Consider the following 27,302-nt stretch of genomic DNA (forward strand, 5'->3'; position numbering starts at 1 on the left):
TTTGAAATTCCCTATTTAAAAATTCTTGTAGGCAGTTTTATATCACTTCAAGTTTTAAACATAAAGATAAAACTTTCCTGTTACTTTCTTTCAAATATATTTAAAATGTGTTGGTTGAGTACACACTATCATTTTTCTGAGCCCTTTTCAGTTCTCTGTTAAAGACAATGATTTTTTTTTTCCAATAGTTGTGAGCTTTGGGTAAGTCATTTCACTTCCTATACTTGTATCCCAATTGAAAATGTGATTTAACACTTGATTTATGGGTATGTTGTGAAAATTAAGTTAGAGATCACATGTAAACCACTTGACACAGTGTCTAGAAAAAGGTAAGTGTTCAACAAATGTGCATTGTTCTACTTGTTGGTATTGTTGAATTATAATGGGTCCACTACTGTCGTCAGTAATACTGGACCCTCTGACTCAGTGGCATATCTACCATTATCAGAGATAGTATACTTTACAGAAAAAGTGACACTTAGGCCAAGTTCTAGAAATGAAATGCCTGCATCTTCTCTATGTTCTTATTTTGGCAGTCATGGGGGATTTCAAAGGCCATGCTTTCCCTGGATTCATCTTAATTTTACTTGGGATTTGGTGGACTACAAAGTGCGTTCTGAAATATGCCTTCAAAAAGCAGAAGCCGACTTCCTACTTTGATTCCAAAGCATTATTCTATCGAACAGAAATGTTGGAGGGAATCGTGGTAGTTGGAGCGGCTTTAATTGGTGAGTGACCCTTTTTTGTGTTCAGTTTGCTTTCTTAGTGTATTTTCACATGCAAAGAGAAGATTGAATATCAAAACAAGAGATTACTAAACTAAATTTTTTATTCAAGTACATCTGAATACATATTCTAATTGTATTTCTGTTTTTTGCTTGATCATGTAGCAATTCAGTTCAAGCATGGTTTTCTAACAGTTCACTTCAGTTGCTCAGTTGTATCTGGTTATCCTTAATTGGGGAGAAGCTGAACTCTAGCATTTTAATCCTGAACCAAGCACAACTCCCGACCCCAAGACGTACTGTGTAAGAAGGAAGTAATCAGATGCTATAGGATTAATCTCACAAATCTAAATCCAAAATTACTCAGGATTTATCTAGTCGTTAGATTAAAATAGGAACTTAGTCCATCAGTGGAACTGATTGGGGAACTCAGTGGAACTAAGACCATTAGCTTTGAAGATCTGACTTAGCTGTTTGACAAAATTGGCTGTCTTTGATTAAAAGAGATTATCCGAACCAGTCTTTGAAGCTCTAAATCTGTCTGAAGAACCAGTGCTCAGCTGTTAGGTAGTGGCCCAGAAAGAAGAATCAGTGCCATAAAAAGACAATATATTGGGCTAAGCTGTAGGCTGATCCTTCTGCACTTCAGTTTTCAGTAAAGTTGTGGAAAGATGGCTTAAAGTGTGATTTATCCCTCTGCAGGCATCCTTGCAGGACAGTTTGTTCCTGGAGGACCGCACTTGATCTTATATGACTACAAAAAGGATCAGTGGGTTAGACTCCTAGACTGGCATCATTTTACCATGTACCTCTTCTTTGGGCTGCTGGGTGTGACAAACATCTTATGTTCCACCATCAGGTCACTTCCTGCCTCCTTTAGCAAGTTAATGCTATTAAATGCCTTATTTGTGGAGGGTAAGTATGAGTGTTTTCATTTATCTTTCATTATTATTGGATATTTGCCTAGCCCTTTACAACAATAAAGGGCACCTTTCCTTTGGTGTCCTGGTACAGCCTTGACCTGTAGGCCAGCTGTTTGGGTCATGGTAAGCTATTGAGGTGTCCTAGACAGGATGCCAAAGATTTCCCTTCCCTACTAACTTATTTAGTAAAACTGGACAAGCACAATCATTCAGGTATTGTATTCAAATTTCACATCTGCCTTAAAGAACCACCTGCCATGCTCGTTTATCTCAGGTTTATCCTGGAGATGATCATTATTTCCATTTTTAATACAACAAACTGAGCTCAGAGTAGTGAAGCATTGTTGTTGCTCTTTAGTCACTTAGTTCAGTTCAGTTCAGTTCAGTTCAGTTCAGTTGCTCAGTCATGTCCGACTCTTTGCGACCCCATGGATCGCAGCACGCCAGGCCTCCCTGTCCATCACCAACTCTCGGAGTTCACTCAGACTCACGTCCATCGAGTCAGTGATGCCATCCAGCCATCTCATCCTCTGTTGTCCCCTTCTCCTCCTGCCCTCAATCCCTCCCAGCATCAGGGTCTTTCCCAATGAGTGAACTCTTCTCATGAGGTGGCCAAAGTACTGGAGTTTCAGCTTTAGCATCATTCCTTCCAAACAAATCCCAGGGCTGAATTCCTTCAGAATGGACTGGTTGGATCTCCTTGCAGTCCCAGGGACTCTCAAGAGTCTTCTCCAACACCACAGTTCAAAAGCATCAATTCTTTGGCGCTCAGCCTTCTTCACAGTCCAACTCTCACATCCATACATGACCACAGGAAAACCCATAGCCTTGACTAGATGGACCTTAGTCGGCAAAGTAATGTCTCTGCTTTTGAATATACTATCTAGGTTGGTCATAACTTTTCTTCCAAGGAGTAAGCGTCTTTTAATTTCATGGCTGCAATCACCATCTGCAGTGATTTCGGAGCCCAAAAAATAAAGTCAGCCACTGTTCCCACTCTTTCCCCATCTATTTGCCATGAAGTGATGGGACCAGATGCCATCATCTTCATTTTCTGAATGTTGAGATTTAAGCCAGCCTTTTCACTCTCCACTTTCATTTTCATCAAGAGGCTTTTTAGTTCCTCTTCACTTTCTGCCATAAGGGTGGTGTCATCTGCATATCTGAGGTTATTGATATTTCTCCCAGCAACCTTGATTCCAGCTTGTGTTTCTTCCAGTCCAGCGTTTCTCAAGATGTACTCTGCATATAAGTTAAATAAGCAGGGTGACAATAGACAGCCTTGACGTACTCCTTTTCCGATTTGGAACCAGTCTGTTGTTCCATGTCCAGTTCTAACTGTTGCTTCCTGACCTGCATACAGATTTCTCAAGAGGCAGGTCAGGTGGTCTGGTATTCCCATCTCTCTCAGAATTTTCCTCAGTTCTTTGTGATCCACACAGTCGAAGGCTTTGGCATAGTCAATAAAGCAGAAATAGATGTTTTTCTGGAACTCTCTTGCTTTTTTCATAATCCAGCGGATGTTGGCAATTTGATCTCTGCTTCCTCTGCCTTTTCTAAAACCAGCTTGAACATCAGGAAGTTCATAGTTCACGTATTGCTGAAGCCTGGCTTGGAGAATTTTGAGCATTACTTTACTAGCATGTGAGATGAGTGCAATTGTGTGGTAGTTTGAGCATTTTTTTGCATTGTCTTTCTTTGGGATTGGAATGAAAACTGACCTTTTCCAGTCCTGTGGCCACTGCTGAGTTTTCCAAATTTGCTGGCATATTGAGTGCAGCACTTTCACAGCATCATCTTTCAGGATTTGAAATAGCTCAACTGGAATGTCATCACCTCCACTAGCTTTGTTTGTAGTGATGCTTTCTAAGGCCCATTTGACTTCACATTCCAAGATGTCTGGCTCTAGATGAGTGATCACACCATCGTGATTATCTGGGTCATGAAGATCTTTTTTGCACAGTTCTTCTGTGTATTCTTGCCACCTCTTCCTAATATCTTCTGCTTCTGTTAGGCCCATACCATTTCTGTCCTTTATCGAGCCCATCTTTGCATGAAATGTTCCCTTGGTATCACTAATTTTCTTGAAGAGATCTCTAGTCTTTCCCATTCTGTTCTTTTCCTCTATTTCTTTTCATTGATCGCTGAAGAAGGCTTTGTTATCTCTTCTTGCTATTCTTTGGAATTCTGCATTCAGGTGCTTATATCTTTCCTTTTCTCCTTTGCTTTTTGCCTCTTCTTTTCACAGCTATTTGCAAGGCCTCCCCAGACACTCAATTGTGTCCAATTCTTTGTGATCCCAGGACCGAAATCCATCAGGCTTCTCTGTCTGTGAGATTTCCCAGGCAAGAATACTGGAGTGGGTTTTTATTTCCTTCTCTGTAGTTAGTAAAGCATAAATATCCTCCAATGAAGAGACCTCTCAAAGCAGAGTAGTTCCCATACCTATGAAGTAGCCTTTTTAATATTGATATAATGAAACTCCACATTTACATGATAAAAGAGTCCAAAAAATCCAGTCACATAAACTTGAGGTCCTAACACTTTTTGTTCAGTTGGCCTCCCTGTTACTGCATAAGAAAACACTGATGACAAGTATTTAACGCTTTGTTTTCATTTATTTTATACGTATGGAGAAGGAAATGGCAACCCACTCCAGTACTGTTGCCTGGAGAATCCCATGGAAGAGGAGCCTGGTGGGCTACTGACCATGGGGTCACAGAGGAGTTGGACACGACTTAGTGACTGAACCACAACATTTTATATGTAAGGGGTAGATTGGTCATAGAACTAAAAAGCCCCCAATTATCAAGAGCAGTCCTTTCTAATGTCCACCTTGCTTCTTACGTCTAAAGATAAGCACTTTTGCCAAATGCTCTTTGAGAACAAGGGATAGATAAAAGTTGGGCAACAGTCACCAACAGCATCATTCTCATTATCTCAGATGTTATCATATTATTTTAAACTTTTTATTTTATATTGGAGTATAGTCTATTAACAATGCTGTGATAGTTTCAGGTGGACAGCAAAGGGACTCAACCATACATATCTACATGTATCCATTCACACCGAAGCTACTCTCCAGAGTTACCATATTTTGAATGAACATCTTTTCCTCCACATCCAAATGAAAAGGATGAAGTTGAAGCCACTATTCTGTCCATAGGATTAAAAATATAGTTAGTTACTACTTCTTGGGAGCTTCCAGAGAAACTTGCCTTACCCATCGAAGTCCACTCTTTTGATTGCTGTTTATATTTGCTGCCTCCAGTAGACAAAATTGCTTAAGGAAAGACTTTATTTCATTCATCTGTCCATTTGCCCTAACTCCTGGTCCCCTGCCTTCATCATGTTTATTATTTATCCTTTTGCATAAAATATGCTTTGAAATTTAGTTAGTTGAAAAATGTCATGATGTATTAGAGAAGAGAATAAAGACTGGGGAAGGGAAAAGGAGATTTCAAAGATTACATCATAAACAGGTATAGTGATGACTCCAAAAATGCTAGAGATTTCCATTATTATGGGAAGCAGTGGGCACCTCATATTTTGGACAAATGTGTGTGCTTTATGTAAAGCTGTGTGGAGATGGGGGAGGAACAGTAGTGTCATTGAGAAAGGCAAACTATTTTTTCTGCCTCTGACAGCTTTTGTCTTCTACAATCACACTCATGGCCGGGAAGTGCTGGACGTCTTTGTGCACAAGCTTCTGTTCTTGGTCATCTGTTTGACAGGCCTGGTTGCCTTCACAGAGCTCTTCATACAGGTCAATATAACTGTGGAACTTCTGCGGACAAGCCTTTTCCTGCTTCAGGGAAGCTGGTTCTGGCAGGTGAGTTGGGGCCTCCAGTGAATGTGCCTGGTGCCTGCACTGATGGCCTTCTCTCTTTGATTGTGGGTGTTGTACCCTGGAACCCAAAGACGTCCTTCTGATATGCTGCTGGTAGTGAGAATGCAGGCATTTGAGGGGCCCAGCGGCCCTGGTGAGAATAGTGACAGAAGGAGGTGGGAGGTGTACACCTTCATCACACACCTGAATATCCATTTTGTAGGAACTCTGAGCTGGTGCTTAGCTGGAAGCAGTTCCTGATGCTAAAGCCACTTAAAGCCTAATGGGTAATAAGCTCGAGAAACATAAGGAAGACAGGAAAGGGAGGGAATTATGTATTGAGGAATAAGTATGTGCCGGCCCCTGGACATGACTTTTACATACACATTGTTTCCTTTTCATTTTGTCTTCACGACAACTTGGGAGTTAGATATTATCATCCCTAACTGACTGATAAAGAGACTCAGAGAGAGCAAGTTACTTGCTCAGGATCACACAGTAGTGGAACTAGGATCTAAATGTGGGTCTGTCTGACTCCAAATCCCAGGCACTTTTACTGTTGACTCCCTAACCTTGGAGTGTTGTTGAAAACATGTATTCCAATCAGTGAACATATACTTTATCAGTTCAGTTCAGTTTGGTCAGTCATGTCCGACTCTTTGTGACCCCATGGACTGCAGTACACCAGGCCTCCCTGTCCATCATCAACTCCTGGAGTTTACTCAAATTCATATCCATTGAGTTGGTGACGCCATCCAACCATCTCATCCTCTGTCCGAACATACATTCATGGATATAAGGAAAGTCTGGAATGAAAGGTGAATGTGGTTTAATCACCGAAGATTTCTTAGAGGAGATTTTTAGTCACTAAAGTGCAGGGATTTGGGATGATGAGGTTCTTCCAGAGATTTGCATTTCAGTGAAGATTGATAAGAAAGCCCTGGTAGACTCAGAGAAACATCATGGTCAAACGGGGGCTAGGAAAGATGTGATATTTAAGCTTATGGGGAGTAGAAAGATGTAGGGGAGTAGAAAGGTTGTTGGAGCACAGGCTTGTAAATAGGGGCTGAGATTCAGGGGGTTTTTGAAGGTAAAATGATTTGGAAAAAATAACAAATACCTTATCATGGTATAATTTGATAATCAGTGAATTTAACCAGTTGGTATATAGATGTTGTATTGTGAGATTATTTATCATCAGTTGGGAAGCTAAATAGAATGGCATGTAAGATGTGATTATGCATTCTATATCTCTTGATTGGAATATTTTACTATGTTCTGGTATTGCCAATTCAAAATTAAAATTAAATTAAAAAAATTTAACAGTGATAATTTCAGGTCAAGATGACACAGTGAGTTTATGCTTCAGTGTATTGCCTCTGCTTCAAATATGTAACAATGACACATAAACTATCAAAAATAGCTATAAAATAAAAAGTAAATTAAAAGAATAGAAAAGTAAATGAAAGTAAGAGAGTTTAAAAATACATAGTTGCAAATTAAACACCACAAACAAAAACAGGGCAAGCCACCAGTGAATAGAATAGAAATAGAATAGAATAGACATTCATAGACTGAGCAGAGCTGGGCTGCAGCTCTGTGGACTCCAAGTCTGGGGTAGGCATGGTGGATTCAGGGGAACTAAAGGAAATTAAAGATTTCTCTGGATGTAGGGGTAAAATCAAGCTCTTCGACTCTTTTTAATTAAATGTTTCTAAATATTCTCTATTTCTAATTGCTTTCCATCCAGTTGATCATTCACTTTCTGATAGAGATATGTTAAAATTTTATGTTATATTTATGGATTTGTCAGTTTCTCCTATTTTCAGTTTTCTGTAATGTCATGAGGCTATATTCTTCTCCTCTCTTTCTAGTTTTTTGAGTTGAATATTCACTTATATTTAATTTTTCTTATTTTTATATAAATATTCCTAAGACTATAGAATTCCTCCTAAACATTAGTATAACTACCTCCTATGAAATTTTGTATGTGGTAGCTTTCACCTTGGGCAGTTTTGAATGTTGCATTTTCTATGTGCTTTCCTCTTTAATTTATGAGTTATTTAGAAACATTCTTTTCAATTTCCAAAAACACTCTTTTTATTTTATTATTTGTTTTCAATTGCTTTGTATGTGTTCCCTTTGAAATGTGTCAAGACTTCTTTGGGATGTAGCCCAATGTCAGTGGTAGTATAATCTATATATTTGAGAAGAAAGTATATTCCATCTTTTGGGCTGAAGATTATCCACAAGTTTATGCAATCCAATTTCTTAAAGAGCTAAATATTCAAATAAAGAAAGTAAGATAAAAGGGGGAGACCCAAGATAGCTGAGTAAAGTAATAATACATTTGACAGCAGAACTGATGAAACTAATTAGTGTTCCATTAAAAATTAATGATTAATTAATTAAATATCTGAGGGAGGAAGCTGTGAACTTTTGCAACTGAGCATAGGTTGGCTTAATGTTGTCCCTTTTGGCAGAGTAATAATGTTTTCATATTTCCCCAAGAGCTTTTCTAAGGAAGATATATGAGGTTAAATTTTGAGGGTATAAATATGAGATTATTTTTAAAACTTTCTATCCATCATTATGTCCAGACTAGTATTTGTCTTTACTGGGTGGTCAGACTAAATGACATTTGAGACTTGGAGAAAAATGAATATTTGATACCAATACAAGCAAACATACTAGCAGGATAGGAAGCTTTAGCCATGGTACATGTCCCTCGCCCCCTCTGTGCTGGATTCTTCTGAAACGAAAATGTTTCAGGGACTTAGGTAAATTTATTATGCTTCCATGTTTTGTTGCTTTGAATGTTTATTCCCAAAAGTCTATCTCAAGCTGATAAAATTACATTGTTATTTGCTTTTCACAATGTTTTTCTCCCACTACTTCTCCATACATGATGTCCTCTTCATTATGGGGGACTGGAATGCAAAAAAAGTAGGACGTCAAGAGCTGCCTGGAGTAACAGGAAAATTTGGCCTTGGAGTACAAAATGAAGCAGGGCAAAGGCTAACAGAGTTTTGCCAAGAGAATGCACTGATCATAGCAAACACCCTCTTCCAACAATACAAGAGAAGGCTCTACCCATGGACATCACCAGATGATCAATACCGAAATCAGACTGATTTATTCTTTGCAGCCAAATGGAGAAACTCTATACAGTCAGCAAAAAACAAGATGGGAGCTGACTGTGGCTCAGATCACGAACTCCTTACTGCCAAATTCAGACTTAAATTGAAGAAAGTAGGGAAACCCACTAGACCATTCAGGTACCAAAATCAAATCCTTTATGATTATAGTGGAAGTGAGAAATAGCTTCAAAAGATTAGATCTGATAGACAGAGTGCCTGAAGAACTATGGATGGAGGCTCGTGACATTGTACAGGAGACAGGGATCAAAACCATCCCCAAGAAGAAAGGCAAAAAGGCAAAATGGTTGTCTGAGGAGGCCTTAGAAATAGCTGAAAAAAGAAGAGAAGCTAAAGGCAAAGGAGAAAAGGAAAGATATACCCATTTGAATGCAGAGTTTCAAAGAATAGCAAGGAGACTTAATAAAGCCTTCCTCAGTGATCAGTGTAAAGAATTAGAGGAAAACAATAGAATGGGAAAGACTAGAGATCTCTTCAAGAAAATTAGAGATACCAAGGGAACATTTCATGTAAAGATGGCTCAATAAAAGACAGAAATGATATGGACCTAACAGAAGCAGAAGATATTAGGAAGAGGTGGCAAGAATACACAGAAGAACTGTACAAAAAAGATCTTCATGACCCAGATAACCATGGTGGTGTGATCACTCACCTAGAGTCAGACATCCTGGAATGGGAAGTCAAGTGGGCCTTAAGAAGCATCACTACAAACAAAGCTAGTGGAGGTGATAGAATTCAAGTTGAGCTATTTCAGATCCTAAAAGATGATGCTGTCAAAGTGCTGCATTCAGTATGCCAGCAAATCTGGAAAACTCAGCAGTGGCCACAGGACTGGAAAAGGTCAGTTTTCATTCCAATCCCAAAGAAAGGCAATGCCAAAGAATGCTCAAACTGCCACATAGTTACACGCATCTCACACACTAGCAAAGTAATGTTCAAAATTCTCCATGCCAGGCTTCAATAGTACATGAACTGTGAACTTCTAGATGTTCAAGCTGGTTTTAGAAAAGGCAGAAGAACCAGAGATGAAGTTGCCACAACAATTGGATCATCGAAAAAGCAAGAGAGTTCCAGAAAAACATCTACTTCTGCTTTCTTGACTGTGCCAAAACCTTTGACTGTGTTTGTTGTGTGGACCACAACAAACTGTGGAAAATTTTTAAAGAGTTGGGGATACCAGACCACCTTACCTGCCTCCTGAGAAATGTATATGCAGGTCAAGAAGCAACAGTTAGAACTGGACATAGAACAACAGACTGGTTCCAAATAGAGAAAGGAGTACATCAAGGCTGTGTGTTATCATCCTACTTATTTAACTTATATGCAGAATACATCATGTGAAATGCTGGGCTAGAGGAAGTACAAGCTTGAATCAAGATTGCCGGGAGAAATATCAATAACCTCAGATATGCAGATAACATGACCCTTATGGCAGAAAGCAAAGAAGAACTAAAGAGCCTCTTGATGAAAGTGAAGGAGGAGAGTGAAAAAGCTGGCTTAAAGCTCAACATTCAGAAAACTAAGATCATGGCATCTGGTCCCATCATTTCACAGCAAATAGATGGGGGAACACTGGAAACAGTGAGAAACTATTTTGGGGGTCTCTAAAATCACTGCAGATGGTGACTGCCGACATGAAATTAAAATGCTTGTTCTGTGGAAGTAAGGCTATGACTAACCTAGACAGCTATTAAAAAGCAGACTTTACCAACAAAAGTCCATCTAGTCAAAGCTGTGGTTTTTCCAATAGTCATGTATGGATGTGAGAGTTGGACTATAAAGAAAGTTGAGTGCCAAAGAATTGATGCTTTTGAACTGTGGTGTTGGAGAAGACTCTTGAGAGTCCCTTGGATGGCAAGGAGATCCAACCAGTCAATCCTAAAGGAAATAAGTCCTGAAAATTTATTGGAAAGACTAATGCTGAAGCTGAAACTTGAATACTTTGGCCTCCTGATGTGAAGAACCAACTTACTGGAAAAAACCTGATGCTGGGAAAGATTGAAGGAGAGAGGAAAAGGGGATGACAGAGGATGAGATGGTGAATGGCATCACCAACACAATGGACATGAGTTTGAGTGGGCTCCAAGAGTTGGTGATGTATAAGGAAGCCTGGAGTGCTACAGTCCATGGGGTCACAAAGAATCTGACAGTACTGAGCAACTGAACTGAACTGAACTGAAGCAATATATAGGCTTCCCTGGTAGCTCAGCTTGTAAAGAATCCACCAGCAATGCAGGAGACCCTGGTTCGATTCCTAGGTCAGGAAGATTCCCTGGAGAACGGATAGGCTATCCACTTCCATATTTTTGGACTTCCCTGGTGACTCAGGAGCTGGCCTTTTTGTCTGTTTGGAGACAAAGGGGCAGGCTCGTGCCTTACTTAGTTTTCTTATCTATAAAATAGAGTCAAGAAAAGGAGTCTGGCCCCTGGGATGTAGAGAAGGGCAGAAAGGAGTTATTATAGACTATCTAGCTTATTTCAGCTCTGATATTTTAGAAAAATTTATGAATGTGACATTGATTAATAAATAAAGTACATAGCACCAGTGTAAAATGAAGGCCTCTGGACTGCTCCACTTGGTCAGGCAGCTACCAACCTGAATGATGAATCAATGGAGAACACATGTTTCTATTCATGCTTTGGAACACAGGTCTGGTGTGGTCAGATATTTCTATTTTTAGAAATAAGCTGAGATGTACTTTTGTGCGAAGTTCCCTAATTTTAGAAGTGTTGTAAACTAATTCAAACTATTTTAAAAATATGCAGGGCAGGCAAAGTATGTCTGTGATATATATGTGGTCCAGGATCTGCTAGTCTATAATCTGTGTTTTAAGGGAGAAATAGTACCATGTCTTCATGGGACCAACTACTGTCTTAGTACTGATTGTTCAAACTGTATCATACTGCTGAGATGACTCATACAGACCCTTGTATCCAAATCATTGTCCTTCATCCTGCCCCATACAATATGTTTTCTTTTGGACTTCCCTGGTGACGCAGTGGATAAGAATTTGCCTACCAGTGCAGGGACCACTGGTTCGATCTCTAGTCCGGGAACATTCCACATGACACGGAGAAGCTAAGCCTGTGCTCCACAATTACTGAAGCCTGTGCAACCTAGAGCCTGTGCTCCCCAACTGGAGAAACCACAGCAATGAGAAGAAGCCCACACACCAAAACAAAGAGTAGCAGCTGCTTGCTGCAACTAGAGAAAGCCCGTGCACAGCAACGAAGACCCAGCAAAGCCAAACATAAATAGATAAATTAAAAAGGTGTTACCTTTTGTGTCTAGCTTCTTTCTCTAACATAATGTTTTCATTATGTTATATTCATTCATGTTGTATTATGTATTAATATGTCATTATTTCTTATGGTTGAATAATATTGTTATATGGAACAACCACATTTTGCTTATTCATCATCAATTGATGGACATTTGGATTTTTTTCAGCTTTTGGCCCTTGTGTAAATGCTGTCATGTAATTTTGTGTAGGAATTTTTTTTGAATACCTCTTTTCAATTATGTGGGGCATATATAGTACCTAGAATAAAATTGCCAGGTCATGTGATAATTCTACATTTAACTTTTTGAGGAACTGTCAAAGTGTTTTTCACATGGCTAAACCATTCTACATTCTCACCAGCAATGCATAAGGATTCCACTTTTGCCATATCCTTACCTATACTTGTTACTTATTATTACTACCATCCTAGGGGATACTAATATCTCATAGTGAAGTGGTATCTCATAGTGGTTTTGGTTTGTATTTCTCTAATAACTTGATGATATTCATAATTTTTTTGAGCTTATCAACCATTTGTATGCCTCTTGGGAAATGAGTCTTCTCGCCCTTTGCCCATTAAATTTTTTTTTGGCTTTTTGTTGAGATTTAGGACTTCTTTATATATTCTAGATATCAATTCCTTATTAGATACATGATTTGCAAGGATTTTCTCCTATACAGAGGATTTTCTTTTTATTTTCTTGATACTGTCCTTTGATGTACAAAAATTCTTAATTTTAATGTGTCTTGGTGTCATGTATAAGAAATCATCACTAAAACCCAGGACATGAAATTTTTCCTTATGTTTTCTTCCAGAAGTTATGATTTTAGTTCTCATATTTAGTTTTTTGATTCATTTTGAGTTAATTTTTATATATGGTATAAAATAAGGGTAAATAACATATATATTTTTTGCATGTATATATTCATTTGTCCCAGCACCAGTTGTTGAAGAGACTTAAACTTCCCCATTGAATGGCCTTGGCACTCTTGTCAAAAACCAATTTATTACAGGTTTATGGTCTTATTTCTGGACTCACAATTCTATTTCATTGATCTGTATCTCTACCATTATGTTAGTACCACAATGTTTTGATTATTATAGTTTTTGTCGTAAGTTTTGAAATCACTAAGTGTAAGACTTACAACTTTGCTTTACTTTTTCAAGGCTGTTTGGGCTATTCAGGGTCCCTTGCAATACCACATAAATTTTACAATCAGATTTCCATTTCTGCAAAAAAAAAGACCATTGGGATTTTGATAGGGATCATAGTGCATCTGTGGAGTGCTTTGGGTGCTATTGCCATCTTAACAATATTAAATGCTCCAGTTCATGAACATGCGGTATACTTTCATTTATTTAGATCTTTGATCTCTTTTGACAATGTTTTGTAGTTGGAAGGTACACGACTTGAACCTCCTTGATTAAATTTATTCCTAAATATTTTATTCTTTTCAGTGCTTTTATAAGTGGAGTTGTTTCCCTAATTTATTTTTTTGAATTGTCCATTACATGTTTTGAGTGTCGATTTTGTATCCTGCAAGTTTGCTAAATTCGTTTATTAGCTCTAACAGGCTTTTTGTGGATTCTTTAGAATTTTCTGTACATAAGATCATTTTATCTGTGAATATAGATAGTTTTACTTCTTCCTTTGCAGCGTGGATGCCCTTTATCTATTTTTCTTGACTAGTTGCTCTGGCTAGAACTTCTAGTACAGTGTTGAACAGAAATGGTAAAATCAAACACTCTGTCTTGCTCCTGATCTTAGGAGACAAACTCTAAGTATAAATATAATGTTACCAGTGGGCTTTGTTTATTTCAAAAACTTAAAAAAAACACAACTCTGATTTTGAAATAACAGAGTGAAACTGAGCAACTTAGAATCCTACCAAATTCTCTGAAAGTCTACCAGTCTAGAGATGACTCAGTTCAGTTCAGTTCAGTTGCTCAGTCGTGTCCGACTCTTTGCGACCCCATGAATCGCAGCATGCCAGGCCTCCCTGTCCATCATCAGCTCCCGGAGTTCACTCAGACTCACGTCCATCAAGTCAGTGATGCCATCCAGCCATCTCATCCTCTGTCATCCCCTTCTCCTGCCCCCAATCCCTCCCAGCATCAAAGTCTTTTCCAATGAGTCAACTCTTCGCATGAGGTGGCCAAAGTAGTCATATTTTGAAAATTGATCTGTAAATATCCTAAACATTTTTGCAAAAATATGATTTAGTAGATATTGTCTATCTTAGTAAAACAGATAGTTTCTTATCTGTAGCATCTCAGATAATGGGAGTTATCTGTCACCATTAATCTTGAAAGAAAGCATTTTGAACTGCACCATCTTTGGGAATATGGCTGGTAATGCTTTAATGTTCACTCTTTCTTTTAAATTACAGATTGGGTTTGTCCTTTATCCCCTCAACGGAGGCCCTCCTTGGGATTTAGCAGATCATAACAACATTATGTTTCTCACCATGTGCTTTTGCTGGCATTATGCAACAGCCATTATCATCACTGGAGCAATTTATGCCTTTGTCACCTGGTAAGTTAGTGATTTTTGTTCACAGAAATTCTGTTTTTTTTTTTTTTTTTTTGGGTATATGATCATCAAGACCCGACAGTCTGAACTTTAAGTTCAAAGAGGTATTTTATTCCTTGCTGCTGCTGCTGCTAAGTAGCTTTAGTCGTGTCCGACTCTGCGCGACCCCATAGATGGGAGCCCACCAGGCTCCCCCGTCCCTGGGATTCTCCAGGCAAGAACACTGGAGTGGGCTGCCATTTCCTTCTCCAATGCATGAAAGTGAAAAGTGAAAGTGAAGTCGCTCAGTCATGTCTGACCCCATGGACTGCAGCCAACCAGGCTCCTCTGTCCACGGGATTTTCCAGGCAAGAGTACTGGAGTGGGTTGCCATTGCCTTCTCCAATTTTATTCCTTAGCATTCCACAAACAGGGTAATATAGCAGAAGATTATTTACAAACACAAACATTTCCAATTAAAATAATAAATGCTGGTTTAAGATTGGAATAGCTAGAGTGTCTCTGCTGTACTCTGAACCTATGCATCACCCTTCAGTATGTTCTTCTGTGCCTTCACGTCTTTGCATATTCTGTTTTCTTTCCCAAATGGTCATCAACATACCTGCAGTGAGCCCCCTCCATTTGCTCATGTGTACATCAGTTATGACACTTCCCAAACGTGGTGGCATTTTTGACCAACATGTATGCCTCTCATTAACTTTGAGTATCTGATTAATTTGATATTTGCTATAATATTTGTAACAGTAAGATTAAGTTGAATGCTTCATGTTTTTACAAGGACTTTGATACAGTGTTTCATGATGGGTGAAGAGCAATGAAACAGATTGCTAAGAACCCATGTTTCCAGCTCTGCTTCTTGTCAGCTAAAAGACTTTGGGTAAATTATTTAACTACATTAAATATCAGTTTTGTTGTCTGCAAAATGGGGATAATGATGGTACCTAAATGAGACCATATCATTAAACTGCCCTTAATATAATAAGAGCTCAACAGAAATTCTTCTTACCCTTGCTCTTTTTTTCCCCGCTTTGGTTCCTATGATAGATTTCTTTTTCATCTGAAGTACAATTGACATGGGCTTCCCTGGTGGTTCAGTGGTAAAGAATTAGCCTGCTAATGCAAGAGATGGGGGTTCAGTTCCTGGGTTGGGAACATCCCCTGGAGAAGGAAATGGCAACCCACTCCAGTATTCTTGCTTGGGAAATCCCATGGACAGAGGAGCCTGGTGGGCTATAGCCTAAGGGGTTGCAAAGAGTCAAACACAACCTAGAGACTAAACAACAACCACCACAATTGACATACAACATTATACTAGTTTCATTTTGTACAACATAATGATTCAACTTTTGTATACATTGCAAAATGACCACCACAATCAGTCTATTAATAGTTACACCATCTGTCACCATATTAATGTTACAAAATTTTTTTCTTGTGATGAGAACTTTCAAGACTTACTTTTTTAACCAACTTTCACATCTGCAATACAATATTTTTGATTATAGTCACTGTGTTATATACAAAATCCCCATGACTTATTTTATTCTGTTTTTTACAATTTTAATTTTATATTATAGTACAGTTGATTAACAGTGTTGTGCTAATTAAAGTATACAGAATAGTGATTCAATTATACATTTACATGTATCTAATTTTATATTGTAGTACAGTTGATTAACAGGGTTGTGCTAATTAAAGTATACAGAATAGTGATTCAGTTATACATATAACTCAAATTCTTTTTCCACTTAGTTTATTACAGAATATTTAGCAGAGTTCCCTATGCTATACAGTCAGTCCTCTTTGGTTATCCATTTTAGAGGCAGCAGTGTGTACATATCAATTCCAAACTCTCTAAATATCCCTCCCCCCACTATTCTCCCCTGTAACTATAAGTTCCTTCTCTAAGTCTGTGAGTCTATTTCTGTTTCATAAATAAGATATGATATTTCTTTCTCTGTCTGACTTACTTTACTAAATATGACAATCTCTGGGTCTACCCATGTTGCTGCAAATAGCGGTATTCTTTTTAATGGCTGAGTAATATTCCATTGTATAAATATGTACCACACATTCTTTATCCGTTTTCTACTGATGGACATTTAAGTTGCTTCCATATCTTGTCTACTGTAAATAATGCTTCAGTGAACACTGGGGTGCATGTATCCTTTTGGATCACATTTTTCTCTCGTTGTATGCCCAGGAGTGGGATTGCAGGATCATATGGTAACTATTTTTAGCTTCTTAAGGAATCTCCATACTGTTCTCCATAGTGGCTGCAATTTACATTCTCATCAACAGTGTAGGAGGGTGTTCTCTCAACACCCTCTCAAGCATTTGTTGTTTGTGGATTTTTTGATGATTAGCCATTCTGACTGGTGTGAGGTGATATGATCATCTCAATAGATGCAGAAAAAGCTTTAGACAAAATTCAATATCCATTTCTGATAAAAAATCCAGAAAGTGGGCATAGAGGGACCATACCTCAACATAATAAACCCCATATATGACAAACTATAACTAACAGTCATATTTATTGGTGAGAAGCTAAATGCCTTTCCTCTAAGATCAGGAACAAGACAAAGATGACCACTCTCACCACTTCTATTTGACTTAGTTTTGGAAGTCCTAGCTACAGCAGTCAGAGAAGAGAAATACATGAAATTCAAATGAGAAAGAAGCTAAATTCATGTCACTGTTTGCAAATGACATGATACTATACATGTAGAAAATGTTTTAGAAAATCCTAAAAATACCAAAAGAAAACTACTAGAGCTCATTATGAATTTGGTCAATTTGCAGGTTACAGAATTAATACATAGAAGTCTGTTCTTATCTATAGTTAAGTCTCTTGGTCAGTCGTGTCCAACTCTTTGTGACCCCATGGACTGTAGCCCACCAGGCTCCTCCGTCCATGGGATTATCCAGGCAAGAATACTGGAGTGGGTTGCCATTTCCTTCTCCAGGGGATCCCAACCCAGGGATCGAACCCAGGTCTCCCGCATTGCAGGCAGATGCTTTAACCTCTGAGCCACTGTCTATATACTAACAATAAAAGATCAGAAAGAAAATTCAAGAAACAATCCCATTTACCAAGAATAACAACTTGGTAATAACAAGAATAACAACCCCACTACAAGAATAAAATATCTTGGAATAAACCTACCTAAGGAGACCAAAGACCTGTATTCCCAAAACTATAAGACTTACTTATTTTATAACTGGAATTTTGTACCTTTTGATCCCCTTCACCCATTTTTGCCTACCTCCCCCAACTCTGGCAACCATGAATCTGTTCCTTGTTTTGTTTGTTCCTTTGTGTTTTAGATCTCACAGATAAGCAAAATCATCTGGTATTTGTCTTTCTCTATCTGTCTTATTGTGTTTAGCCTAATACCTCAAGGTCCATTTCATTCTTTTTTATGGTTGAGTGATATTCTGTTATATACATATAAGTATAAAATATTTATCTTGTATAAACACATATATAAAACATCTCCTTTATCCATTCATCAGTTGATAGATATTTGTTCCCATATCTTGGTTTGTGTGTGTGTGTTCAGTTGTGTCTGACTCTGTGCGACCCTGTGGACTATAACCCGCTGGCTTCTCTGTCCATGGGATTCTCCAGGTAAAAATACTGGAATGGGTTGCCATTTCCTTCTTCAGGGGATGTTCCTGACCCAGGGATCAAACTCACCTCTTCTACATCTTCTGCCCTGCAGGCAGATTCTTTACCCCTGAGCCATTGGGGAAACCCAGATATTTTGGTTATTATATTATAAATACGGTACAGTGAACCTAGAGGTGCCTTTTTGAATTAGTGTTTTCATTTTCTTCAGATAAATATCCAGAACTGGATTTGCTGGATTGTATGGTACTTCTGTTTTTAATTTTTTGAGGACATTTTATGCTGTTTTCCATAGTGGCTATAGCAATTTACATTTCCACCAAATAGTACATCAGGGTTCTCTTTTGTCTATATTCTGGCCAATACTTGTTATATCTTGTCCTTTTGATAACAGCTGTTCTGGAGGTGTGCCTTTTAGTTGTCTGTAGGTCTTCTTTGGAAAAACGTCTATTCAGATTCTCTGTCTATTTTTAAATTGAATTTTCGTTGTTGTTGTTATTGGGTTGTTTGCTTTCTTTATGTATTTTGGGTATAACCTTTATCAGATACCATTTAGGAATATCTTCTTCCATTCAGTGTTTCCTTTTAATTTTGTTGATGGTTTCCTTCTTTGTGCAGAAGCTTTCTATTTGATGTAGTTCCATTTGTTTGGTTTTTCTTTTGTTGCCTATTCCTTTGGAGTCAGATCCAGAAAATATCAACAAGAGCAATATCAAGGAACTTACCACTTACATTTTCCTCTAGGATTTTTATGGTTTTAGTCCTACATTCAAGACTTTAATCCACTTTGAGTTAGTTTTTATGTATGGTATAAGATAGTGTCCCAGTTTCATTATTTTGCACATGGCTGTACAATTTTCCCAGCACAACAAAAAAACTGGCCTTTTCTCATTTTATGTTCTTGCCTCCTTTATCATAAATTAATTGACCATTTATTTATGAGTTTAGTTCTTTATTTTGTGTCATTGATCTATGGGTTTGTTTTTATGCCAATATCATACTGTTTTGATTTTATAGCTTTGTTGTATAGTCTGAAATTAGAAAGTATGATTCCTCCCCAGCTTTGTTCTTCTTTTTTAAGAAGAACAACAACTTCTTTTTGACTATTCAGGATTTTTGTGATTCCATACAAGCTTTGGGATTGTTTGTTCTATTTCTGTGAAAAATGCCATTCATCATTTGATAGAGATTGTATTGAATCCGTAGATCAATTTGGGTAATGTAGACATTTTAATGATATTAATTTTTCCAGTCCATAAGCATGGAATATCATTCCATTTATTTGTGTCTTCTTCAATTATTTTTATCAATGTTTTATAGTTTTTAGCATATAGGTCTTTCATTTCCTTGGTTAAATTTGTTCATAGGTATTTTATTCTTTTTGATGCCATTGTAAATGGGATCGTTTTCTTAATATCTCTTTCTAATAGTTCCTTGTTACTGTATAAAATGTAACAGGTTTGCATATTGATTTTGTACCATGCAGCTTTACTAAATTTATTTATTAATTCTAATGGTTTTTCTGGTGGAGTCTTTAGGATTTTCTATATTGAGTATCATGTCATCTGCAAATAGTAACAGTTTTACCGCTTCCTTTACAATTTGGATGCTTTTTTTCTTGCCTAAATGCTATGGCCAGAACTTAAACTTTATTTTGACTAAAAGTAGTGAGAGTGAACCTTATTGTCTTGGTCCTGATTTTAAGGAATAAAATTTCATGACTTCATCACTGAGTATGGTGTTACCTGTGAGCATGTTGTATATGGTCTTTATTATGTTAGGATACATCTTTTTGTATCTACTTGTTGAAAGTTTTTATCATAAATGATGTTGAATTTTGTCAAATGTTTTTATACATCTATTGAGATAATCATATGATTTTAATCCTTCTTTTTGTTAGTGTGATATATTATATTGATTAATTTGTGGATGTTGAACTATTCTTACATCCCTGGAATAAATCCCACTTGATCAGGGTATTTGATCCTTTTAATATAGCTTTAATTCAGTTTACTTATATTGTTGAAAGTTTTGCACCTATTTCTATCAGTGATATTGACCTGTAATTTTCTTTTTTGTATGTGATATCTTTGTCTGATTTTAGTGTGAGGGTAATGTTGGTTTCTCCTTTTTTATTTCTGATTTTATTTGAGCCTTCTCTCTTTTATTCCATCCCTGGTGGCTCAGATGGTAAAGAATCTGCCTGCAATGTGGGAGACCTGGGTTTGATCCCTGGGTCGGGAAAATCCCCTGGAGAAGGAAATGGCACCCCATTTCAGTATTTTTGTCTGGAGAATCCCATGATCACAGCAGCCTGGAAAGCTACAGTCCATGGGCTCACAAAGAATCAGACATGACTAAATGACTAACATTTCATTTTCATTTTCTTTTTTCCTTAGTGAGTCTAGCTAAAGGTTTGTCAATTTTGTTTAAATTTTTTCAAATAACCAGCTGTTTGCTTCACTGATCTCTTCTATTGTCTCTTCACTTTCTATTTCATTTATTTCTACTCTGATCTTTACTATTTCCTTCTTTATAGTAATTTTGAGCTTTTTTTGCTCTTCTTTTTCTAGTTCCCTTTGGTGTAAAAGTGAGGTTGTTTATTTGAAATTTTTCTTATTTCTTGAGGTAGGACTATTGCTATAAACTTCCATCTTACAACTGCTTTTGTTGCATTGGATAGATTTTGGTATGTTGTATTTCCATTTTCCACTTGTCTTCAGGTGGTTTTTAATTTCTCCTCTGATGGTGCTAGCAAGTTAGAATGAGAGTACAAAAATGCTGGCACTAGCAAAGTAGAGAGGGAAGAAAGCAAAAATTGTACCTGCCAGTGCTGCCATTCCTGGGAGAGAATCCTAACAGATTTCTCCCTTGCTGGCAGATGCTTTAAGATTAGCAAATGAATCCCTTTCACATATGGTCAGGACTCTTCAAACTGGTTTTTGTGCTGTATGGCCAGGTGGGTGAGTCTGCATGCAAGCCCATTAAGAGTGGAATCTCCATTCCTTACAGCCCTTTGGTTCTTCTGGACATCAGCCCTGTTGGTCTTCAAAGCCAGATGTTTTAGGGGCTCATCTCATCAATGCAAGTCCCAAGGGCTCAGGTGCCTGATATAGGGCACAAATTCTTGCTCCTCAGGAAGAAGCTCTGTATCTGTGAGATCTCATTGACTGTGGGTCTCCACCCTGGAGGTGGGGTTTTTGGTGGGACCATGTCTCTGCCTCTTTTACCCATCTCACTGTGGACCTTTTGTCCTTTATTGCAGAGGGGCTGTTTGGCTAGTTTTCAGGTCTTTTTCTATTTCCATAGGGAATTGTTCCTTATGTAGCTGTAGATTTGCTGTGTCCATGAGAGGAGGTGAACTCAGGACCTTGCTAGGCTGCTACCTTGAACCACCTCCCCCACCCACTCTTGTTCTTTTTATTATTCTTCTTGTTCTCCTTCTTCTTCTGTATCAAAAATTGTATAAGGGATAGACCCTATGGGGAGAGAGAGACAGTTTAAATATAGTATGATAAATGGAAATAGTGTAAGAATAAAGCACTCTTGGAACACACAGGAGGCCTCCTCACAATTGAGAATTAAGCTGCAGCTTGAAGGATGATTAGGAACAGAATGGAATGAGCATGGTTCCTTATTTCCATTAGCATGGTAGCCAATGCCAAACCACAGTTGGCTTGGCTGATTCCAACTATTAATCAAGCAGGCTCTAATCCTTCAGACTTTAGCATTGATTGAAGTGTTCTATATCTGCAGTCTCCATCATGTGGCCATAATCTATGTGTGATAATTGCATACTTGACGTGTGCCTTGTTATTGTTGTTGCTATTTAGTTGCCAAGTCATATCTGACTTTTGCAACCCTATGTCCTGTAGCTCGGCAGGGCTCCTCTGTCCATGGGACTTCCCAGGCAAGAATACTGAAGTGGTTTGACATTTCCTTCTCCAGAGGATCTTCCCAACCCAGTGCTACATTAATTTTAATTAATTTTAGCTTTCATATATACATAGTGACCATCATTTTGGATAGTACATGTCTAGCATGTTCTCTAGATCCCTAAATTCAGTAGTTGATTCGAGGCCCAATTGGGTCTCAGCCTCTGCCCAAACTAGCTTTCTAGTCCTCTCTCTAGATGTTTCCGCAGCTACCTCTACTGCTCTGTGCTTCTTTGGGCTTTACTGCTAAAGAGCTTTGGTGCTGTGTCTCTGGGTGAAGAAGCCTTTTCCTTGTCTAGCTCCCAGATGTCTCTCGTAGGCTTTGATTTGTAGTTACCTCCTTGTAGAGGTCTAAGTGCTATGCCTGACTGAAATTCTACCTTCTTATTGAGTGATTTCTATTAGTCCTATTCAGTTCCCCCAAAGCATGTGTATGCACTGGTGGTTAAGGTTCACTCTGCCACTGAGTGAAACCTGACTTCTTCCTCTGTTATTTTAGGCTTACTTCTGGGCCTCATCTCCTTAGGGTTTGGGCAGCCTCCAAGAACAAAGCCGGCATTCAAGAAGCCTCTCTATTCCATGTCAGTTCTAGAGCCAAAAGAAGACTATTGTTTCTTTCTGTTTTAAAAACCTTCAGACCCCTAATGAGCCTCTTATCCATGTATAGTTTTCTACTACTACTAATACTAAGTCACTTCAGTCGTGTCCGACTCTGTGCGACCCCAGAGACGGCAGCCCACCAGGCTCCCCCGTCCCTGGGATTCTCCAGGCAAGAACACTGGAGTGGATTGCCATTTCCTTCTCCAGTTTTCCTTTAAAATTCGAGGAAGTTACAGTTCAGTACACACAGGCAAAGTCGTATCCGACTCTTTGTGACCCCATGGACTGTCGCCCACCAGGCTCCTCTGTCCGTGGAATTCTCTAGGCAAGAATACTGGGGTAGGTTGCCATTGCCTTCTCCAGTATAGTTTTCTAGAAACCAGAAACTCCATGTTTACTTTTGCAGCTGACTCTCCTTCCCTGGCACCCTGGACTTCTTGACCACATGTTGTCTGTACCCGGCATATCCAATCAAATGCTCATCTCTTCCATGAAAACTTAAGTGATTGTTCTAGTCTTTGCTTATCTCCTTGCATGAATTTACAGTACTTTAGTCTTGATCACACATTTTAACAGTTGTGATCTATCTTGTGATATTTACTATTAGCTCATGTTAGGCTTATCTGCTAACTAGATTGTGCTACCTGGAGGAAAAGATCTTTTTCATATCTCTCACTGATCTTGGCATACTCTCAATAAACATTTTCTGTTTTAACAGCTCTGCTTCAGAACTACTCAAACAGGATTCAGTTGTTTGGGAATCATGTTTTATATGCTTTTAAGTTTTACTCTCATACTGCTTGTGAAATATAAGGCCAAGGGCTTATATCTTATATATTTTAATATAATATTAAGCAGTAGATTAAACAATATCACAAAGATTGAATATTGACTTTTAGTGCGGTTATATGTAGGATAATTCAATTCAATCCTGTAGCCATGAAGAGCTTTGAAAATCTGTACATCTGGATTTGACTGTGAAGTGGATTGTAACTCAGTCACAGGTGATAGGTTTTAAGGACATTCTATCTGAATTTATTTGACAAAGCACAAAGATCACCATGGAAACAAAACTGGGTTATGGACCTGCTGCCCCCCAAATCTCTGAAAAATGAAGCTGTGCTTTCCAGCTTTCCTGAATAATGGTTTAAAGATTGCCTCATCTAGTCCCATGCCTGTTGTTCTCATGAGAGCTCATAGGAGAGACCCATCTGTTGGGAAATCTTATTGTGTGTTTTACTGTATTTCCCATATAAACTTACATAAACATCACTGGGATAGAGAAGTATTTCAAAAGCCCCTCTGGATGGACAGAGAAATGTTACCCATTTTCAGGTTGGTTTTTCAAGCAAATGATTCTTGTGAGCCATTTTGAAGAATAAAATAGAAATGACCAAATTCATGGTAGATGGTAGTTTGCCTTTTGGAAGTTTGATTTCCACTTCAGCTCTGAAAGTATACCCAGAGTCTCAGCTCTGCTCTTATATTAAGAGCAGAAGAGAACATGTGGGAGCAAAAGCCCAGACACACCCTGAACTTAGTTTCCTGAACTTGCACCATTCCAGGAGCTAGCAATTATTTGTACTTCCTCTTTATTATTCCACCCCTCAATCTCTCCCCAGTAGCCATTTCTGTGTGTGCCAATACCAAGGGCTTCAGGGTGTGGACAGAGCCTGAATATGCCTCAGCTTGATGGCGTCTAACAACAGCAGATATAACTCAGAGAGGAGGAATCCGGAACAGGAGTAGTCACTGTGTTAACACTGTTAACTGTGTAAACAATTTCTACAGCAAATGCCCTACAGACAAATGCGTTCCATTCTGAGAGCATGTTCATAAGTTCAATTTGCTTGTAAGTGCAACAGTTAGCCTAGGAACCCAACTAACATAGTTGTATATATATAGTAATATGTACATAAAAAACAAACACAAAAATAAAGAAGTATTTTTAACCTCACAATACAGGACCTTGAAAAGTACAGTACTATAGTACAACAGCTGGCATATAGGGGCTGGCATGCATATTTGCATATTTGAAAGTGTGCAAATTGAAGTTTCACATGTAGGCAACACACTACAAGAAATAGCTAGTTCTTTGTTTCACTTCCGAAGAGTCATCAAGAATGAATCTAATGAATATACTAACTAATTAATCCCTTCCATTTAGCACCTACTCAGGTTGTGCAATGTGGAGATAACCATGTGGGTTTAAAAAATGAAATGATACACTGTCCCAGTTTTAACTTTAAATAAAATTATTAGCTTTTCATGAAAACAATGCCTTGAAGAGTTGAGAACGTTGGGAACCAGGTCGATGGTCAACTAATTATCAAGGCAAACAATTTTGAGTAGTTTTTCTTGGCTTCTGATGAGTCAGTAGATGTTACTGATACCATTCAATTGTTGTGTGTTGGAGAAATTAATGTTGAGTTGGAAGTGACTGAAGAATTACCTCTGGGTAGATGAGTGATATGAACTCCTGTAGGATTGCTCCACAGTCCACTGAATCATCACGTACATAGTGAACCACTATTATGAACCAGTAAACAATTATTCTATGAACCATAGAACAATTATTATGATTATTCTAGACTCTGACAAGAGTTAGAGCAGTAAATAACATGAAGCTTCTGCTCTTAGGAAGTTCATACTCTAGTGAGATCCAGAGCACAAGTAAAACCCTGGTGTATTGAGAGGAGTGGGCCAGACCTTCTTTGGGAGAAAAAGAAAACAAGTGTAAAGTTACAGATAGGCTGGTGATGTTTTTCATAAAACAATAATGATTTTGGATTTGGTTTATCAGTTTGTTTGCATATCCTTATGTACCTCTGGAAGTTAACAATCCATGGGGTCGCTAAGAGTTTGGCACTACTGAGCAACTTCACTTTCACTTTTCACTTTCATGCATTGGAGAAGGAAATGGCAACCCACTCCAGTATTCTTGTCTGGAGAATCCCAGGGACGGGGGAGCCTAGTGGGCTGCCGTCTATGGGGTCGCGCAGAGTTGGACAGGACTGAAACGACTTAGCAGCCGCAGCCGCAGCCGCAGCCGCAGCAGCAGCAGCAGCAGCAGCAGCAGCACAGCACCATTTCTTCACAAATAATCCTGCACAGGAAAAGCTTTACGTAGTTCTGATTACATCAGAAAAGTTGAGAGCCTGCTGAGTTTCTGCTACCAAGAAACTTGGCATCTTCCAATGCCGAAATTTCCCCCCAGCATCTACAGATTCTCTTAATCTATGAAAACAGTTACGAGAATAGAGGTTACTTCTTTCAGCTTTTTAGTGCATCAGGGACCATCACATGTAACAGAACAGCCTGGGGCCAGCATAGAAGCAGCTCTCTGAAGACACAGTAAGGGCTGCAGTACAGCCCAGACTTGACATGGGGCCCAACCTGGAGAAGGAGATGGCTTCATGGGCTTCCTTCTCAGGACAGGGCTCCTTTTTGTAATACTCAGCTGAGCTCAGTTTCTTCAGGGCCTACTACAGTCCAGAGATTCTTTTGTTTGTCTTAGAAATAATTAAAGTTATGAATTTTGAATATGATGCAAACAATCATGTTACATAGTAGAGGTTTATTGTGTCTGTTTGCTTATAGACTGCTTTAATCCACAAAATGTTTGCAGGTAAATCCAAAGCCAAATAAAAGTGATTTTCTTTTGGGGTGTGCCTCTTCCATTTGCACAGATAAGTTGGAGTTTGTTGTACTATAGATACAGATAGTTTGTGGTTTTAATTTTAAATGGAATACTGTAAGATGACTTTCATTCTCCTCAGGTTGGTTAAATCTCGATTTACGAGGTTCTGCCCTTCAGAAGTTGAACTGCTGAAAAATGCTGAACGAGAACAAGATTCAGAAGAAGAGATGTGACTTTGATGGGCATCCAGTCTTTCTAGATGAAGTTTTTCTTTTTCTATTTAGTTACAGTTTTGCCTGTTTATCTTTTGTTTGGAGAACAACTGATTGAGAATGATTCTTGGTGTCATGATATTGGGGGCTTGAGGTGGCTCTCCCTAGGTTAGTTAAAGCATGATGCTCACATTCTGAAAAATATTTGTTTTGTTTGCCTTATAGATATATATGCTCAAAGTTCCTGGGCTTACTATCACTTGTAACTTGTTTACCATCTTGCTATAGTGGGAAATAAACAAATTCATGGATCTTGGTTCAAACACCACAGATATTTTTGTTATTCAGCTGCTCCCCACCTTTATATCATGAAGACAGAACCTGTGTGACACTGAAATTCCTTTTCGTGAGATATCTCTTTCTGTAGCACCTGCATTCTCTCCTGGGAAGAGCAAGCTGGAAGTCATCCTGTGGTGCATTCTCTCAAAGAAGATAAAACGGATGATCCATGGTTACAGGGCACATGGCAAAAAAGCCATGAAAATCTAGGAAAGGAGAGTTTGAATATTATCCATACAGGAAAAAATCATCACATGGCTTAGGATGGCCACCATGTCATCTCCTCTGCTAAAATAATTGAGGGCTTAAAGCAGAAGCTTTTTATGGAATACATGGGTAAACAGCCAGAGCCCTTTTTCACTGGTGGATTAAGTAACTCCCACAGAAGAGTCTGAAATTCTTTCTCATTCTGGCTTTACCATCACTAGCCTCTAGGGTTTAAACAGCTACCATGTCTTCTCTCTGAAGGTAGGGAATTCAGTTGAATGGATC

The 27,302-nt window shown here is 38.4% G+C and overlaps 1 protein-coding gene across 1 annotated transcript; it reads left to right on the plus strand.

Annotated features, from left to right (window-relative positions):
* Positions 1 to 538: 538 nt before the first annotated feature.
* On the plus strand, positions 539 to 26,492 carry LOC138088242 (transmembrane protein 45A-like). Its single transcript, XM_068983329.1, has 5 exons — positions 539 to 728; positions 1,428 to 1,640; positions 5,296 to 5,480; positions 14,311 to 14,456; positions 26,399 to 26,492. Exons 1-5 carry the CDS (start codon positions 539 to 541, stop codon positions 26,490 to 26,492), a joined length of 828 nt encoding a protein of 275 aa, XP_068839430.1.
* The last annotated feature ends 810 nt before the right edge of the window (positions 26,493 to 27,302 follow it).

This window comes from Capricornis sumatraensis, chromosome 1, assembly GCF_032405125.1.
Source record: "Capricornis sumatraensis isolate serow.1 chromosome 1, serow.2, whole genome shotgun sequence".
Lineage (NCBI taxonomy): Eukaryota > Metazoa > Chordata > Mammalia > Artiodactyla > Bovidae > Capricornis > Capricornis sumatraensis.